Below are 17,794 nucleotides of genomic sequence, written 5' to 3'. Positions count from 1 at the left end.
TGTGATGAATGAAGACTGCCTGAAAGCTTTTGACATATTGAAGAAGAAGCTAGTGTCAGCTCCAGTAATTACAGCGCCAGATTGGAATCAAAATTTTGAATTAATGTGTGATGCAAGTGATTATGCAATAGGAGTTGTCCTTGGCCAGAGGAAAGAACAAAAGTTTCATCCAATTTATTATGCTAGCAAGGTGCTGAATGATGCTCAATTGAATTATGCTACCACAGAGAAAGAATTTCTGGCCATTGTATATGCTCTAGAGAAATTTAGACCTTATCTTATTGGGTCTAAGGTGATTGTCTATACAGATCATGCAGCTATCAAATATTTGTTGACAAAACCAGATTCTAAGCCACGTCTGATTAGATGGGTACTACTATTGCAAGAATTTGATGTAGAAATCCGTGATAAGAAAGGAAGTGAGAACTTAATTGCTGATCATTTGTCACGGTTAGTCAACAATGAGGTCACTAGCAAGGAGTCTGAAATCTGGGAATCTTTTTCAGATGAATCACTCATGTATATTCAGCAGAGGCCTTGGTTTGCTGATATGGCGAATTTCAAAGCTGCAGGAGTCATGCCGGAAGACTTAACTTGGCAACAAAGAAAAAAATTTTTGCATGATGCCAAGCAGTTTGTTTGGGATGATCCGTATTTGTTCAAAATTGGAGCAGATAATCTTCTAAGGAGATGTGTTACAAATGAAGAAGCAGAAGGAATTCTCTGGCATTGTCATGATTCACCTTATGGAGGACATTTTAATGGAGAAAGAACAGCAGCAAAAGTCCTTCAATCAGGGTTTTATTGGCCAACTTTATTTAAAGATGCCCATAATCATGCTAGGAATTGCGATAAATGTCAAAGAGCAGGGACAATTACTAAACGTCATGAGATGCCTTTACAAGGTATTTTAGAGGTTGAGGTTTTTGATTGTTGGGGTATTGATTTTGTTGGACCTTTCCCTCCATCTTTCAACAATGAATATATTCTGGTAGCAGTGGATTATGTGAGTAAATGGGTGGAAGCATTAGCTTGTCCTAAAAATGATGCTAGCACGGTAATTAAATTCTTAAAGAGACAAATATTCTCACGCTTTGGCACTCCAAGAGTGTTGATCAGTGATGGAGGATCTCATTTTTGCAATTATCAGCTAGAGAAAGTACTCAAACACTATGGAGTAAAGCATAAGGTAGCTGCACCTTATCATCCACAAACCAATGGACAAGCTGAGGTGTCTAACAGGGAGATAAAAAGAATCCTGGAAAAAACAGTGACTTCATCAAGAAAGGATTGGTCTCTCAAATTGGATGATGCCCTTTGGGCTTACAGGACAGCAATGAAGACGTCTATGGGATTATCACCATTTCAATTAGTCTATGGGAAAGCATGCCATTTTCCAGTAGAATTGGAGCATAGAGCATTATGGGCTTTGAAATTCTTGAATTTTGATCCTTATGAAACTCAATGCACACGCAGACGGCAGATTTTGGAGCTTGAAGAAATGCGATTACATGCATATGATTCATCCAAGGCTTACAAAGACAAAATTAAATTTTATCATGACAGGAAGTTGGTGAATAGAGTTTTCAATCCAGGACAACAGGTATTATTGTTCAATTCAAGATTGAAGATATTTCCTGGGAAGCTGAAATCAAAATGGGTAAGACCATATGTTATAAAAGAAGTGCATTCGCATGGAGCAATTGAAATATTTAATCCAGCTGCTGATGATCCACAGAAAAGTTGGGTGGTGAATGGTCAACGTCTCAAACCCTATCTAGGGGGAGAGGTGCAACAATTTTCTACAATGATGTTGTTGGTTGATCCTTGAAAGTTTGGGTTAGGCTCGTGACGTTAAACAAGCGCTTGCTGGGAGGCAACCCAGTATTCTGTAAGCATTATTTGTTTTTGTTCTGGATTAGGGTTTGATGTACTCTATTGAACACCTGGTTTGTTATGATGGTTTGCTATTAACTGTGATTGTTTGATAAGTAATGCTTGATGATGCTTCTTGATTGATTGATGTTGAGATGATGTGCATATTTAAATGCTTATACAGGTGATTCACAAGCTTTGTGAACAAATGCATGATATCATGATTGTGATTGTGAAATTAAGCAGGATGTGTATGTCAAATGTGAATGAGCTTATATGTGAGGATTTGAGCTTCAGAGTTTTTGGTATGATTGAATGCTATTACTTTGAAAGCATGAATGACTTTGCCCAGGTTTTCTTTGATTGAATCAATTGCTTGTTTTGCATCATATGATCAAGGCCGTTTGTTGGAACCCTTTTTATTGGCCAAATTCATAAAGTTAGCCCACTAAAAGAGAACACTTTGTGTTCTATCCTTTGAACCCTTAGCCTTGAACATACACTGAAAACCCTTGATTGAAAATCTTTACCTTGAGTTAAGTAGAAGATCTTGTGTGGTATTGTTAAATGTTCAAGTTTGGAGTTGTTGGGAAAACATGAAAAAGGAAAAGCATTGAGCTAAGAGCTAAAAAAGTAAGAATATGCAAAGAAAAAGAAAAAAAGAAAAGAAAAAAAAAAAAAAAAAAAGAGAAGCAAAGCTCAATGCAAATGCAAAGGCAAGTTGGGAAGAATAAGAATAATTGTGTTGTTATGACTCTCTTAAATCAAGGATTTTGTGATCCAGAAAAACCAATTTTCTTGTTAGCCAAGCCACATTATAAGCCATTGAAAAGTCCTTGTGATGATGCATGCTTGTGAATGTTTTTGATTGTGGTAAAATGAAAGACAAAGTTGATTCATGTAACATTGTGATAGTAGAGTGAATGAGTGATTACCTTTTATACACTTGTGTGTTGAGTGAAACACTTTATCTAGTGAGGAAATACTCCATTAGTACATGAACATCCATGCTTAATTGATTGATCATTCATGAAAAATAGCATTTGTTGGAATTTAAATGACTTTGTGAACACTAAAGCATGTGCACATCTTGATTGAACTCTTGGTCATAATTTTGATTGAAGTTTTTACTTATCATTGAAAAGAAGATTTTAGAATGAGTGAATCATCATATGAATTGGTGGAAGATGGAGTTACATCTTTTTTGCTTGAGGACAAGCAAAGTTCTAAGTTTGGGGTTGTGATAACAGTTGAAAAACTGTTATTTTCATGCTTAAAATTGACACTAAAAGCAACCTTTACACTTAGAAACTAGCTTGAAATCATGCTTTTACCAATATTTTCAGAAATAAGAGAGCTGGACAGGTTTATGCTTGATTTCAGTGTTTTTGTGCAGGTTTTAAGGTGAATTTGGTGAAAGAAGTGAAGAAGGAGAGAGATGAAATCAGATAAGACATCAAAAAGTGCAAAAAGAGAAGCCGCAACTGCCGCTCAGCGGCAGTTTACCGCTGAGCGGCACTCAGGCAGTCACGCTGGCTCCGCTGAGGGGTGAAATGGCCGCTGAGGGGAGAAAACAAAGTCACGCACTCACCGCTGAGCGGTATTTTACCGCTGAGCGGCACTTTAATGGGCTTGGACTTGACTTTTTGTAATTTACGAATGATATATAAGCTTTAGGGTTTCCTAGGGTTAGGATCTTTGGCAGAAACGAGGCAAACACTCTCTCTTCCACCCCTTTGAAGGAGGATCTTGGATGCTCAGGCAACCTCTTCACCTTTTTAGGGTTTATTCTTTCATTCTTTCATTGTAATTCATCTAGGTTCACCATGAATATGGTGAACTAAACCTTTTATGTTTGTTGGGGAATCAATGTAATCTTATGAAGCTCTCATATATGGAATCTGTTTGTTACATCTTTTAATTAAGATTTATGCTTTCTTTCATCATTAGTTAGGGTTTTTCCTCTTTGCTTAATGCTTGCATTGTTTAACTCATTCGATGCATGATTATTGGTTTTGTCGATACGGGAACGTACGGGGAAGTCTAGATCCGGGGAATTTCTCCCAATATGATATTGGTTGTCGTTAAGCTCCTGCACTTATGAACTGATCATTAGGAATGCTAGGAATTGTATGAACTCGTGATTGGGGAGAAGCCTTCTAGAAAGGTACTTTAGAGAGTGGCATTAACAATGATGATTTGAATGTTGAATTCCTAAAATATATGAGAGTGGATAAGATGAAATTGACCCCCAACAACATATTCATTAATATATTCCATTGAAAGTGTGTGTCTTTTGTTTTAGCCATTGATCAAAACTTCATGCATACATGTTTATTTTCTGTCTTGCATATTAAACTTCAAATATTTCGTCTTTAAGTCTTAGCTAATCAAGAAATCACATAACTAAACTAGGCCGTGAGTCCTTTGGGAAGAACGATACTTGGTCTTACCAAGTTTATTACTTGAACGATTCGGTCATACTTGCCGATTGAAAAACAAGTTTGTGACATCATATTTTGGTGCTCATAAATTTGTCCATCAGACGTCTACTATATTATAGACGTCCGGCCCCTTCTAGGACGGACGTCTCCACACTCAATTATTTACATTTATGCCACCGGTCAATTATTTACGTTGGGGTTTTGGTGGACGGACGTGTATGGGGTGACGTTAAAGATCAATTCTGCACTAGTGTGTGCTAAGAGGGATGAGCATTAACATTGGCCAGGTCATAGCCAATGAGATACAAGTGTGTGCAAATACCATGAACAATAATGCACCTTTGGGGCATCCCTCTTTGATTACACACCTGTGTGAGCTAGCTGAAGTGAATATCTCTACACCGCCATTTGAGAGGCCTCAAAAGGCAATTGATGAGGCCTACTACAGATAGTCTTGTGGCGGAGATGAGGTAGCTCAGCCAGTACCACCACGTCATCCTCGTAGAGGAAGAGGACCACCACATGGATCTGCACAGCCTCATGATGCATAATCGTTTCAGATGAGAGATATGTATATGTCTCTTATAGATGCTAGGATGCAGTCCATCCACAGAGGGTAGGTGGCCAAAACAGAGATGATCATTGGGATGTATGATACACGCCCAGGACATCGATGGACCATGGAGGAGTTCAACAATGTGGTGGCATGGCCAGAGGAGCAAGCTTAGGGAGTTGGAGCAGCTGAAGCTCGAACTATGGATGATGATGATGACGATGAGTTTGTAGATGTTGAAGATGACGGAGAGGAGGAAGATTCAGATGACAACATGGGTTGATGGGGAGCTGAGATAACATCTACTGATGGATGCTATCACCTCTAGAGAAGAATTTTTTTTATCTTTTGTTTTGTACTGTTGAACTTATTTGCTTATGTTATTAGAATAGGTTGTGATGTACTCAGTTTGAAACTTTATCTGCTATGATGGTTTGCTTGTGATTTATGCATGATGATTATTGGTTGATGATGCTTAGATATTGATTGATGTTGAGATTGTGCACAATATGCTGATATACAGGTGGTTGTTCACAAGTTATGTGAACAAATGCCTGATGTTGTGATTGTGATTATGATGCTAAGCAGGATGTGTATGTGGAATGTTGAATGAGCCTATATGCGAGGTTTTGAACTCTAGAGTTTTTGTGAATGAGTGTTATTACATTGAAAGCATGAATGCCTTTGCCTAGGTTTCTATGATTGAATCAATTGCTTGTATGTATCATATGATCAAGGCCCTTTGTTGGTAACCTTTTATTAGCCAAATGCATGATTTTAGCCCAATAAAAGAGAGCACAATGTGTTCTATCCTTTAAACCCTTAGCTTTGAACATGATAGAAAACCCTTTTTGAAAAGCTTTACCTTGAGTTGAGTTGAAAATTATCTTGTGGTATGGATAAATGTTCAAGTTTGGGGTTGTTGGGAGGTTTAAAAAGGAAATATGAAATGCATTGAGCTAACCATGTGAAAAGTAAAATAAAAAGGAAAGAAAAGAAAGAAAAAGAAAGGCTCAATGCAAAAGAAAGTTGGGAAGAAGGAAGAATGGTTGTGTTTAGATGATTCACTTAACTCAAGGATTTTGTGATCTAGAAAAACCAATTTTCTTGTTAGCCCAGCCACATTATAAGCCATAGAAAAGTCCTTGTGATGATACTTGCTTATGAATGTGTTTGATTGTGGTTAAATGAAAGGCAAAGTTAATTCATGTGACATTGTCATAATAGAGTGCAGGAGTGACCTCTTATACACTTGTGTGTTTGAGTGAAACACTTTATCTGGTGAGGAAAGATTCCATGAGAACATGATTACATCTATGCTTAGTTAATTGATCATTCATGAGAATAGAATTTGTTGGATACTATTTTATTATGCTTGGTTTTCCTTGTTTTTGCAGGAATTAAGATGAATTGAATGAAAGAAGTGAAGTAGCCAGGAGTTGGACTCAGAAAAGGAAGGAAAAGTGCACAAAATAAGAGTCGTAGTTACCACTCATCGCCATTTTTACCGTTGAGCGGCACTCTGAAGTCCCACAGTCACCGCTGAGGGGCAAAACTACAGCTGAGCGCAAAATAGAAGAACCGCACTTACCGTTGAGCGCTAATTACCGTTGAGCGCCGTTTAGTTTGGGCTTGGGCATATTTTCTGTAATTTTTAGGAATCTACATAAGGTTTTCGCCGAATTAAGGTTAGTATGTTTGGACAGAAAGAGGCAAAATCACACTTTCTTCACCCCCTTGGAGGAGGATTTTGGATGCTCAAACTCTCTTCTTCAACTTCTAGGGTTCTATCTTTCATTCTTTCATTGTTTTTTGTCTAGTTTCACTAGGTCTATGGTGAACTAAACTTTCATTGTTGTTGGGGAACCGATGTAATCATTTGAAACTCTCATGTATTGAATTAGTTCTATATTCTATATGCTTTCTTTCATTAATTGTTAGGGTTTTTCTTCTATACTCTATGCATGCTTTGTTTAACTCATTCAATTGCATGATCATTGATGTTATTTGTATGGACACATATAAATAAATCTAGAACTGAAGAAATTCTCCCAAGAGTAATATTGCCTAGACATAAGGATAGGAGGATTGGTTGCCTTTAACCTTCTATGAGAATGTAATGCATGAATAATTGCTAGGGAGATAAGACATTGTAAACTAGTGATTAGGAGTAGGCTTTCTTCACCGAGACATCGAGTTTAAGGTAAATTAGAAAGTGACATTAACATTAATGAAGAAAGATGAATTCTTGAATACATGAGAGTGGATAGGATGAATCGGAAACCCCAACAACATAATCATTCATATTATACATCAACTATGTTTGCATCTTTCAATTCCATTGATAAAACTTTGAATTCATGTTTATTTTTCATAGTTCAACAACAATATTTTCGGTTACAAGTCTAAGATAATCAACAAATCACATAACTTTTTAGGCCGTGAGTCCTTTGGGAAATGATACTTGGTCTTACCATTTTATTATTACTTGATAAGATTTTGTACACTTGCCGAGTGTTAACACAACTGCAGCTTCATGAGCCTGCCTAAGTAGCTCCTCAGCCTTCTACTTCTGAGCCTACATTGAAGGAGCTGTTGGAGCAGATGACCATGCAGAACATTTAGTTTCAGCAGGAAACAAGAGCTCAGAATATGCAATTTCAGCAAGAGACCAGAGCATACATTCAAAACTTGACTGATCAGATGGGGCAGATGGCCACTCAACTCATTGAGGAACAGTCTCAAGATTCAGAGTTACCATTTCAGACTGTTCAGATTCTAGATGATGTTAGTGCCATTGACCTAGGAGATGGGAACCAGAGTCTTGTGCTCATTGTGCCACCTACTTTCCCACCTTCAGATGTCCCTACTCTTGAACTTGAGGAGATAGATCCTGATAAAGATTTTGAGGACCAAGCAGGTGTGAGCAACACCTTTGAGCCAGGTAGACCATTTTCGTCTTCCACCACTTTACCAATCTTCAGGGAAGTGGAGGTAAACATACCTGAGTTTAATTCTGTTTTTAATGATTATGCTACTGAGGGGTATGTTGATGATTATGATGTTGATGTGCATGCTTTTCATTTCCACTCTTTGCATGATGAGAAACAATTTTTGCCATCCTATCTGAATACTTCTTATCCATGCACTGAACATGAATCTGCGGTTGTTCTTGATGTTGCTTCTAAATTTGAACTTGATTCATGTTCTGAAAGTATATCTGATGTTCAGCTAGTTACATTGGGATTGGGTGTTATACCTCTGCATGTCATTTCTTTGGAGCCACATTGCATTAACCATGTTGCAGGAGGTACACATGAATTTGACCAACCAACACCCACGGTGGAAGACAAAGGTGCTCGCATACACAAAAGCTTGAATATCAATAGGCACCGGCTGAACCCGCTCATCAATAATCCTTCCTTCTTAGATCCAGTTGTGGAAAACATTTCCCTACTCGATTAGATTTGGCGGATGAAGCAGCTCATCCTCAAGATTTCCAAGTTTTATCCAGTGGTGGAAAACATCTCCTTGCTTGTCCAAGTTTGGCAACTACCACCATGACCAGGGGAGTTTTCTTTTCTCTTCTCCTTCTTCTTTCACTTTTATTGTACTTATCCTTGATATGTTCACTATTTTGATTTCTGATCTTATTGTCTGTGACACACTGAGGACATTGTGTAGTTTAAGTGTGGTCTATTGGGGGAGATTATGATTTTTCTTTGTTAGTTTTTGTTTTCTTTGTTAAAATTTTTTCTTTTCTAGGTTGTTTTTGTTGTGTCTTGTGTACAGTTTTGCATGTTTCCCTTGCCTTCTGGACTTTGTTTAGGTTGTAGGTCTTTCCTTCATGTGATTGATACATGGCTTGAAATCCTTGTTTTCTTTGCTTGGAAAGATGATTATGATGTTTGAGAGGTTGATTTGATTGTCACAATTAGCCTATGTGAGTTTTGAGCAACTTTATGTTCTTTCTTGTGTGATATGTCTCTTGATTGCTTGCGCGTATGCCTTGGCTTGAATCTTGTTGACAATTCTTGATTGATATGCATGTTTGGAAGTGATAAAGGCAGTTTTGTTCTTGAACCTCTCTAGCCAAAGAAGCCTACCTTGTTTTAATCCTTTGATAACCCCTATTGAGCGTATACTTTCCCCATTTCTTTGTTTTGAAGCTCATACACTAGCCGTAAGTGAAAAACCATGATTACCTTAACCTTAGGGAATTTTGGAGCTTTGGAAGTGTTTTGGGAACAAGTGTGGTCTTCCTGGGGATTCTTATGAATTGGCTGGTTGGTTCCTCTTCTTGTCTTTTTTTTTGTAAATATGATGTGTATCTTGTCTCTTACAGATGTTCCCTAAAGAGAGAGAAAAGAAAAAGAGACAAGATGATGCATCAAGGAGGATGCATAGGAGCATATCCGTGAGATTGGAGGAAGCAACCAGCTCTGCTGCAACCAAAGAGTCAATGGAACAGTAAGGAAAGCTCTCTGTTCAGTGCTGGAGAAATTGTAACAGAGAAGGCTCTCTGTTTTGGCTGGATAGTATGGAATGTTGGCAGCGGATTGAAGTGATTATGGTGAAGTGAAATGGAAGTTGGCTTGAGGGAATGGTAGGCTATCTCAGGCGGCTTCCACAATGGAAGAAGATAGCAATGGAAGAGCAAGCAAGTAGAGATGACTTTCGGATGAGAGAAAATTGCAAAGTGCAGAATTCATCTTCTATATATTTCCAAAAGTGAAATACATGCTTAGCCCAAGAGATTATATAGCTAAATCTCAAGTCCATGCAATGCTTATGCATTTGAGGTAAGTAGATCCATAAAATACGGATCAAGTGCCACCTCACCCACATGTGCAAAGTGTGATGGCTTTCTAGAAGCCATATTATTCACGTGGCTTATTACATCGACGCATAAGGGGAATTAAAATAAGCTAATACTACCCCTTAGGCTACTATGCACACCCCCCCCCATGTGCCAAAGTCCACTTTTACCCTTCTCCATGTTTTGGCATCTTAAAAGCATCTTCTAGATCTCCAATCTTCCATCCAAAGATAGCAAAGAGGGTTTGGCCTTTGGGAGAGTACTCATCTTGTAGCTTCTTGATCATCCCTCTTGTGATAGGCCCAATGGTGCTAGGCCTTCTTGTATCATCCCCTCCCTCTTGAGACGGATTTGCCCTCAAATCCATAGGGTCTTCATCTTCACTTGCATAACCTGCAAAAGGTTTAAGGTCAGATATATTGAAGGTAGCATGAACACCATATTCAGGGGGAAGATCAATTTGATATGTATTGTTATTTATCCTCCTTATCACTCTAAAAGGTCCATCTCCTCTAGGATTGAGTTTGGATTTTCTTAGTTGAGGAAATCTTTCCTTTCTAAGATGAACCCAAACTAGATCACCTTCATTGAAGATTAACTCTTTCTTGCCCTTGTTGTGTTGCTTGGCATATTTCTCATTTTGTTGTTGAATTTGATTTTTAACCTTGTGATGTAATTCTTTGATAAACTTAGATTTAGATACCCCCTCTTGATGAACAAAATCAATAGAATTTGGAAGGGGTATTAAATCCATGGGTGTCAAAGGATTAAAACCATAAACAACTTCAAAAGGAGACAATTTAGTAGTTCCATGAACTACTCTATTGTAGGCAAACTCAACATGAGGAAGATACTCATCCCAAGATTTGTGATTGCCTTTTAGAACTACCCTTAGTAAAGTGGAAAGAGATCTATTTACTACCTCAGTTTGACCATCTGTTTGAGGATGGCAAGTAGTAGAAAAAGATAACTTAGTCCCTAATCTAGACCATAAGGTCCTCCAAAAGTGACTAAGAAATTTTGTATCTCTATCCGAAACTATTACCTTAGGTAGACCATGAAGTTTAACCACATCTCTAAAGAATAACTTTGCAATGTTGCTTGCATCATCTACTTTGTGGCAAGGTATAAAATGAGCCATTTTGCTAAATCTATCTACCACCACAAAGATAGAATCAAAACCCCTAGAAGTTTTGGGAAGACCTAACACAAAATCCATACTTATCTCTTCCCAAGGGGTGGAAGCAACATTCAAAGGAGTATAAAGTCCATGAGGCATTGATTTAGATTTAGCTTCTAAACAAGTTATACACTTAAAGCAATGCCTTTGAACATCCCTTCTCATGTGAGGCCAAAAGAATTTTTCTTTCAACATGCCAAGGGTCTTTTCTACCCCAAAATGCCCCATTAATCCTCCCTCATGTGTCTCTTTAACAAGGAGTTTTCTATGTGAACCTTGAGGAATACAAATTTTTCCTTCTTTAAAAAGATACCCTTCTTTCACATAGAATCCTCCTTGAGGTTTATTGAGACATTCCTCATAGATATGAGCAAAATCAAGATCTTGTGAATATAATTCAAGAATGTTATTAAATCCAAGAATTTGAGCTCCCAATGTGGCTAATAGATTAATTTTTCTTGACAAAGCATCAACCACCACATTGGATTTTCCTTTCTTGTATTTAATAACATAAGTGAATTGTTCAATGAATTCCAACCACTTAGCATGCCTCTTTTGTAACTTGTGTTGACTCTTCAAATACTTAAGTGATTCATGATCACTATGAATGATAAACTCCTTGGCAACAAGATAATTTTCCCAAGTTTGAAGAGCCCTCACAAGTGCATAGAGTTCTTTGTCATAGGTGGGGTAATTACAAGAGGCACCATGAAGTTTTTCACTAAAGTATGCAATTGGGTGTCCTTCTTGTAATAATACTGCACCTATGCCAAATCCTGAAGCATCACATTCTAGCTCAAAAGTTTTGGAAAAATTTGGCAAAGCTAGAATGGGTGCTTGTGTGAGCTTCTCTTTGAGTAGCTCAAAAGCTTTTTGTTGTTTATCCCCCCAATGGAATGTAACATCTTTTTTTACCAACTCATTGAGGGGTGAAGCAAGACTAGAGAAGTTAGGAACAAATCTTCTATAAAAGCTTGCCAACCCATGGAAGCTCCTTACTTCTCTTACATTCTTTGGAGGAGGCCAATCTTGGATGGCCTTTATTTTTTCTGGGTCCACATGAACCCCATTTTTGGTGACCACAAATCCAAGAAATATGACACTATCAACACAAAAGGTACACTTGTCAAAGTTTGCAAACAATTTGTGTTTTCTAAGAATTGTTAAAACAACTCTCAAATGATTTTCATGAGTTTGCAAATTTTGACTATATACCAAGATATCATCAAAATAGACAACTACAAACTTCCCAATGCAATCTCTAAGGACATGATTCATAAGTCTCATGAATGTGCTTGGAGCATTTGTAAGACCAAAAGGCATAACTAGCCATTCATATAATCCAAACTTGGTCTTAAAGGCAGTTTTCCATTCATCACCTTCTTTAATTCTTATTTGGTGATAGCCACTTTTTAAATCTACCTTTGAAAATATTTGTGCTCCATGCAATTCATCCAACATATCATCAAGCCTAGGAATGGGATGTCTATATTTGATTGTGATGTTGTTGATAGCCCTACAATCACAGCACATGCGCCACTTTCCATCTTTTTTTGGTACAAGCAACACTGGTACAGCACAGGGACTTAGACTCTTTTGAACTAAGCCTTTATCTAGCAACTCTTGGACTTGTGTCTCAATCTCCTTAGTTTCTTGGGGGTTTGTCCTATAGGCTGGCCTATTAGGAAGAACTGCCCCTGGAATGAAATCAATTTGATGTTCAATTCCTCTTATGGGTGGAAGCCCTTTTGGAATTTCTTGTGGGAATAGATCATCAAATTCTTTCAAAAGTTTTTGAATGGATGGAGAAAGAGTTGAAGTCTTTGAATCACTAGATGTGCATGTAAGTGTCCCTTGACAAAGAAGAAGATATGAAGGTTGCTCAACTTGAAGTGTATTGAGTAAAGTCTTTTTGTTTAAAAGGACTTCATGTTGAGTGACCTTAGGTGGCACACTTGTTTCTATACCCTCCTTTCTTTTTGTCTTTTTCTTTTGATCATGTTCTTGCCTTCTTAAAGACTTCATTTGTGCTTGATCCTTAGCCACTTGAGTAGGAGTCAAAGGATGAAGCACAAACTTCTTGTCCTTTTGATGGATAGTGATGGTATTGGTTAGACCATGATGGATAGTTTGATGATCAAATTGCCAGGGTCTCCCCAATAACACATGACATGCTTCCATGGGAACTATATCACATAAAACTTCATCTTTGAAGTTCCCAATGGAAAATGCCAACTTCACTTGATTCTTGACTATTATATCCCCATCTTCATTTAGCCAATGAAGTTTATAAGGTTTTGGATGGGGTATAATATCAAGCTTCAACTTCTCAACCAACCTTGTGCTACAACAATTGCAACAAGATCCACTATCAACAATGAGAGAACAATGATTTTCTTGAATTTTACATCTTGTGTGAAAGATGTTCTCTCTTTGTGATATGTGTTCAAGACTTGGTTGGTTGCTAAGTATCCTTCTCACCATGACAAGTTGCCCATCATCAGCATATATTTCCTCTTCCCTCTCTTCTTCCTCACTCTCACTTGTACTAGTTGGGGTGTCACTTTCACTACTATAAATGTCCTTGCCTTTCAAAATAATGTTTCTTTTTGTAGGACATTGAGTAGCTACATGACCCCTTCCTAGACATTTGAAGCATTTGATTTCACTTGTTCTGGTGTGTGAGGGTGTTTCTTTCTTGGGTGTCTCTTCTATTTTGGCTAGAGGTTTAAATGGTAAAATAGACTCAAACAATCAATAACAGCCGAATAAAGTGAAGGAAAACTCAAGCAACGACAGCTAGTAGCCAATGAAATTAAGAGTAGATCCTAAACACAGCAATGATTGATGAAAACAGTCAAGAACAACCAGGAAATTTTTGACAGCAAAGAAATGGAAGAAATCTGTGTTAGCAAAATGATGAAGATGAAGTTTTGATGATGTCCAAATCAAGTCAAGAAGAAATCAAGATGTTATGAAGACTTGTATTGCTATGGAAAAGCTTTTGTAATAATTGTAATTTAGTGTCTAGGACTTAGACATTTAGTGTTTTTGATTCCATGTAATTCCATACCATATAATCAAAAACCAGAGTCCAAAGTGCACTGTTTTAATCGATTAAAATGGGTATTAATCGATTAAAACGAGGCTGACACTGGAAACCAAAATTGCCTCTGGATTAATCGATTAAAGCTTGTTTTAATCGATTACATAATCGATTAATTCTGAGATTAATCGATTAAAACAGTTCGTTGGAGGTTCCAGAGTTGAAGACTAGCCGTTGCACTGGAATAATCGATTAAAGCCTAAATTAATCGATTAGTTCATCGATTAAACCTGAGAATAATCGATTAACACTAGCCGTTAGGGGTTTCAGATTTGAAAAACTAGCCGTTGTACTTAGTTTAATCGATTAATACTTGATTTATTCGATTAAAACAGTCAGATGGCTCATTTTTCGAAGAATGGAAGAGCCTTTGGATGAGTCTATAAATAGACTCTCATTTTCCTCTCAAGGCATCAACTACTACTCTTCCCTTGTGCTAAAATACTCAGAAACTCTTGAGAATTGTGTGCTCTTGCTCAGCTAAGGAAACTCTGTCTATAGAGTTGGTGAAATACTGCTACGGTGATAGAGGAATAGCTGGTTCATCCTTGGTGCATCTAAGGAAGTGTTTGGAAGAGGAAGTCATCCTTCGTGAAGTATTCAGAGGAAGTGTTTCATCCTTTGTGAAGATTCAAAGGAGGTGTTGCTTCATCTCTTGTGGCATCAAGAGAGGTGTTTTCTAAAATTTTACAAATTGTATCTGTGTGATTGTAGTTTGTAATTGTTTTCTGATTAGTGAAGTGTTTATCTTGTTTTGAGATAAGCGACTGGACGTAGGATTGGTAAGATCCGAACCAGGATAAAATCATCTGTGCAAATTTCTCTCAACCTTACTCTATTTTATTGTCTTTATTATCTGCTAAGTAAGTTTAATTGAGTAGAAATTTTTAAGGCACACGTTTTTAGTAAGAACCAATTCACCCCCCTCTTGGTTTGTTATTCCAAGCTAACCATTCCGCTGCAGCCGCTCTGACAATTGGTATCAGAGCTTGCTTTGATAGTCATTCAAATGGCGGGATCGCATCAAACCTTTTCAGAGGGTGCTTCTATCAATAGACCACCACTATTCATAGGTGAAAATTACGCATTCTGGAAGGTAAGAATGCAAATTTTTATGGAATCTATTGATATAGATATTTGGGATGCTGTTGTACCTGGTCCTTTTGTTCCAATTAACAATATGCAGGAACCAAAGCCCCGTGACCAATGGACTGCTGAAGATAAGAAAAAATTTGGTAATGATGTAAAAGCTCGTAATATTATTTCATCTGCTTTAACTGTTGACGAGTTTTACAGGATTTCTATTTGTAAAACTGCATAAGAAATGTGGGAAGTACTTAGAGTAACCCATGAAGGTACAGATGATGTTAAGAGAGCTAGAAAGAATACCTTAATCCAGGAATACGAAATGTTCAGGATGAAGCAAGGGGAAACAATAGTAGATGTTCAGAAACGCTTCACCAACATCGTAAACCATCTTATTGGATTAGGTAAGTCTTTCGATACTGATGAGCTTAATGTAAAAATTTTGAAATCTTTAGACAGGTCTTGGCAACCAAAAGTGACTGCAATTTCTGAGTCACAAAATCTCAACACAATGACCATGGCTGCATTATTTGGAAAGTTGAGAGAGCATGAACTTGACCTCGGAAGACTAGATGAAGAAGAAGCAAAAACTAAGAAAAAGACTCTAGCCTTCAAATCTGAGGTAGAAAAGAACAAAAGCAAAATGGAAGATGAAGACTCAGAAAAAGATGAAAATTTGAGTCTACTAATCAAGAGGTTCAATAGGTTCATGAAATCAAAAGGCAAAGGGAGATTCAGAAACGAAAAGAGAGAAAATCAAGGATCTTCCTCAAACTATAGATGCTATGGTTGCGGAGAAAAGGGACATTTAAAAGCAGACTGCCCAAATCAAAAGAAGGGTGAAGAAAAGAAAGAAAAGAAGTTCTTCAAGAAAAAGAAAGCATACATCGCATGGGACGATGACAACGAATCAATTTCTGACTCGAGCAGTTCTGATGAAGAAGCAAACATATGTCTAATGGCGGATGACGATGACAGTGGAAGCCAAGTAAGTACATCTAACGATTCAGATAATTCTAGTCAATATGATAGTGAAACTGAATTGCATGATACTTATGCTGCTTTATTAGTAGAATCCGAAAAATTAGATATAGCTCATAAGAAATTGAAAAAGGATTTCAAAGAGTTAAAATTAAATTTTGAAAATATTCTTGAAGAAAATGAAAATTTGAAAATTACTTCTGAAAATTTCTCTAAAATTAATGATAATTTGAAAACTGAATTTACAAATTTATCTGAAGAAAACAGAAGTTTGAAAAATAAATTTTTATATCAAGCAGAAGAAATCATAAATTTAAAAAGTAAAGTTTTATATTATGAAAAAGAAAAATATGTTGCTAATAATGAATGTGAATTTTGCAAAAAATTCAAATATTTTTCTGAAAATACAACCACTGGAGAATGTAGTAAAAATAATGAAAATAAGGTTGTTAAAAATAAGTATGTTCCTAAAAATAAACATAATCATAGAACCCGTAGAACTTGGGTAGAAAAAGGAACAACTTATAGGAACACAAATGTTGCATCATGCTTTTATTGTATGAAAAAGGGTCATACATCTAACAAATGTAAAATTAAGCATTATGGTGTTCCAAGTGGTAGATATGCTTGGGTTGTAAAATGATTTTAATCTTTTTAAATCTAACCCAAAGGACCCATACAAAGTAGTTGGGTACCTAAATAGCTTGTTCTTTTTATGTTGTAGGAATTATCAAAACCAAGGAAGTATATGTGGTGTCTTGACAGTGGATGTTCAAAACACATGACCGGAGATAAAAAGAAATTTACAAGCTTCCGGAAAAAGGAACGAGGCTTTGTCACCTATGGTGACAACAACAAAGGAAAAATCCTTGGAATAGGAGATATTGGAAGTGAAGATACCTTGATGATCAAAGACGTGCTATATGTGGAAGGATTAAAGCATAACTTAATTAGCATTAGTCAATTATGCGATAAAGGATTCAAGGTAACCTTCGAACAAAATTCTTGCACTATTTATAAAAATGATTCTTCTGAAATTGCTTTGAAAGGAATTAGGCATAACAATATTTATTTGATTGATTTAGAAAATGCATCAAATAGGAATATTTCATGTTTAGTAGTAAAAGAAGAAAATCCATGGTTATGGCATAAAAGAGCTGCACATATTCATATGCAACAATTGAATAAACTCATTTCTAAAGACTTAGTAATTGGTCTACCAAAACTAAAATATGTGAAAAATAAATTGTGTGATGCATGTCAAAAGGGAAAACAAGTGAAATCATCTTTTCATTCGAAAAATGTTGTTTCTAGTTTAAAACCCTTAGAACTTTTGCACATGGATTTATTTGGTCCCTCTAGGATAAAAAGTTTTGGAGGAAATTATTATGCTTTAGTTATTGTAGATGATTATTCAAGATATACTTGGACTTTCTTTCTTACTCTTAAAAGTGAAGCTTTCAAAGAATTTAAAAAGTTTGCAAATTTAGTTCAAAATGAAAAGGATTTGAAAATAAAGGCTATTAGAAGTGACCATGGAGGTGAATTTCAAAATGAATCTTTTGAAACTTTTTGTGAAGAATATGGCATTTCTCATAATTTTTCTGCACCTAGAACTCCTCAACAAAATGGAGTTGTAGAAAGAAAGAATAGATCCTTAGAGGAACTTGCTAGAACTATGTTAAATGAATATAGTGTTCCTAAACAATTTTGGGCTGATGCTGTGAGTACTGCATGTTATGTATTGAAT

At 36.7% G+C, this 17,794-nt stretch overlaps 1 protein-coding gene across 1 annotated transcript in view; it reads left to right on the top strand.

Annotated features, from left to right (window-relative positions):
- Positions 1 to 349: 349 nt before the first annotated feature.
- Positions 350 to 17,794, top strand: part of LOC128195431 (uncharacterized) — a gene marked incomplete at both ends in the record, with an annotated part of 112,367 nt that continues 94,922 nt past the window's right edge. The window contains 2 exons of the mRNA XM_052872913.1: positions 350 to 708; positions 844 to 1,569. Coding sequence (XP_052728873.1) covers positions 350 to 708; positions 844 to 1,569 — 1,085 coding nt within the window. The remainder of the gene's footprint in view (positions 709 to 843; positions 1,570 to 17,794) is intronic.

This window comes from Vigna angularis, chromosome 2 (assembly GCF_016808095.1).
Source record: "Vigna angularis cultivar LongXiaoDou No.4 chromosome 2, ASM1680809v1, whole genome shotgun sequence".
NCBI classification, from domain to species: Eukaryota; Viridiplantae; Streptophyta; class Magnoliopsida; order Fabales; family Fabaceae; genus Vigna; species Vigna angularis.
This window is presented reverse-complemented; position numbering and strand designations above follow the sequence as displayed.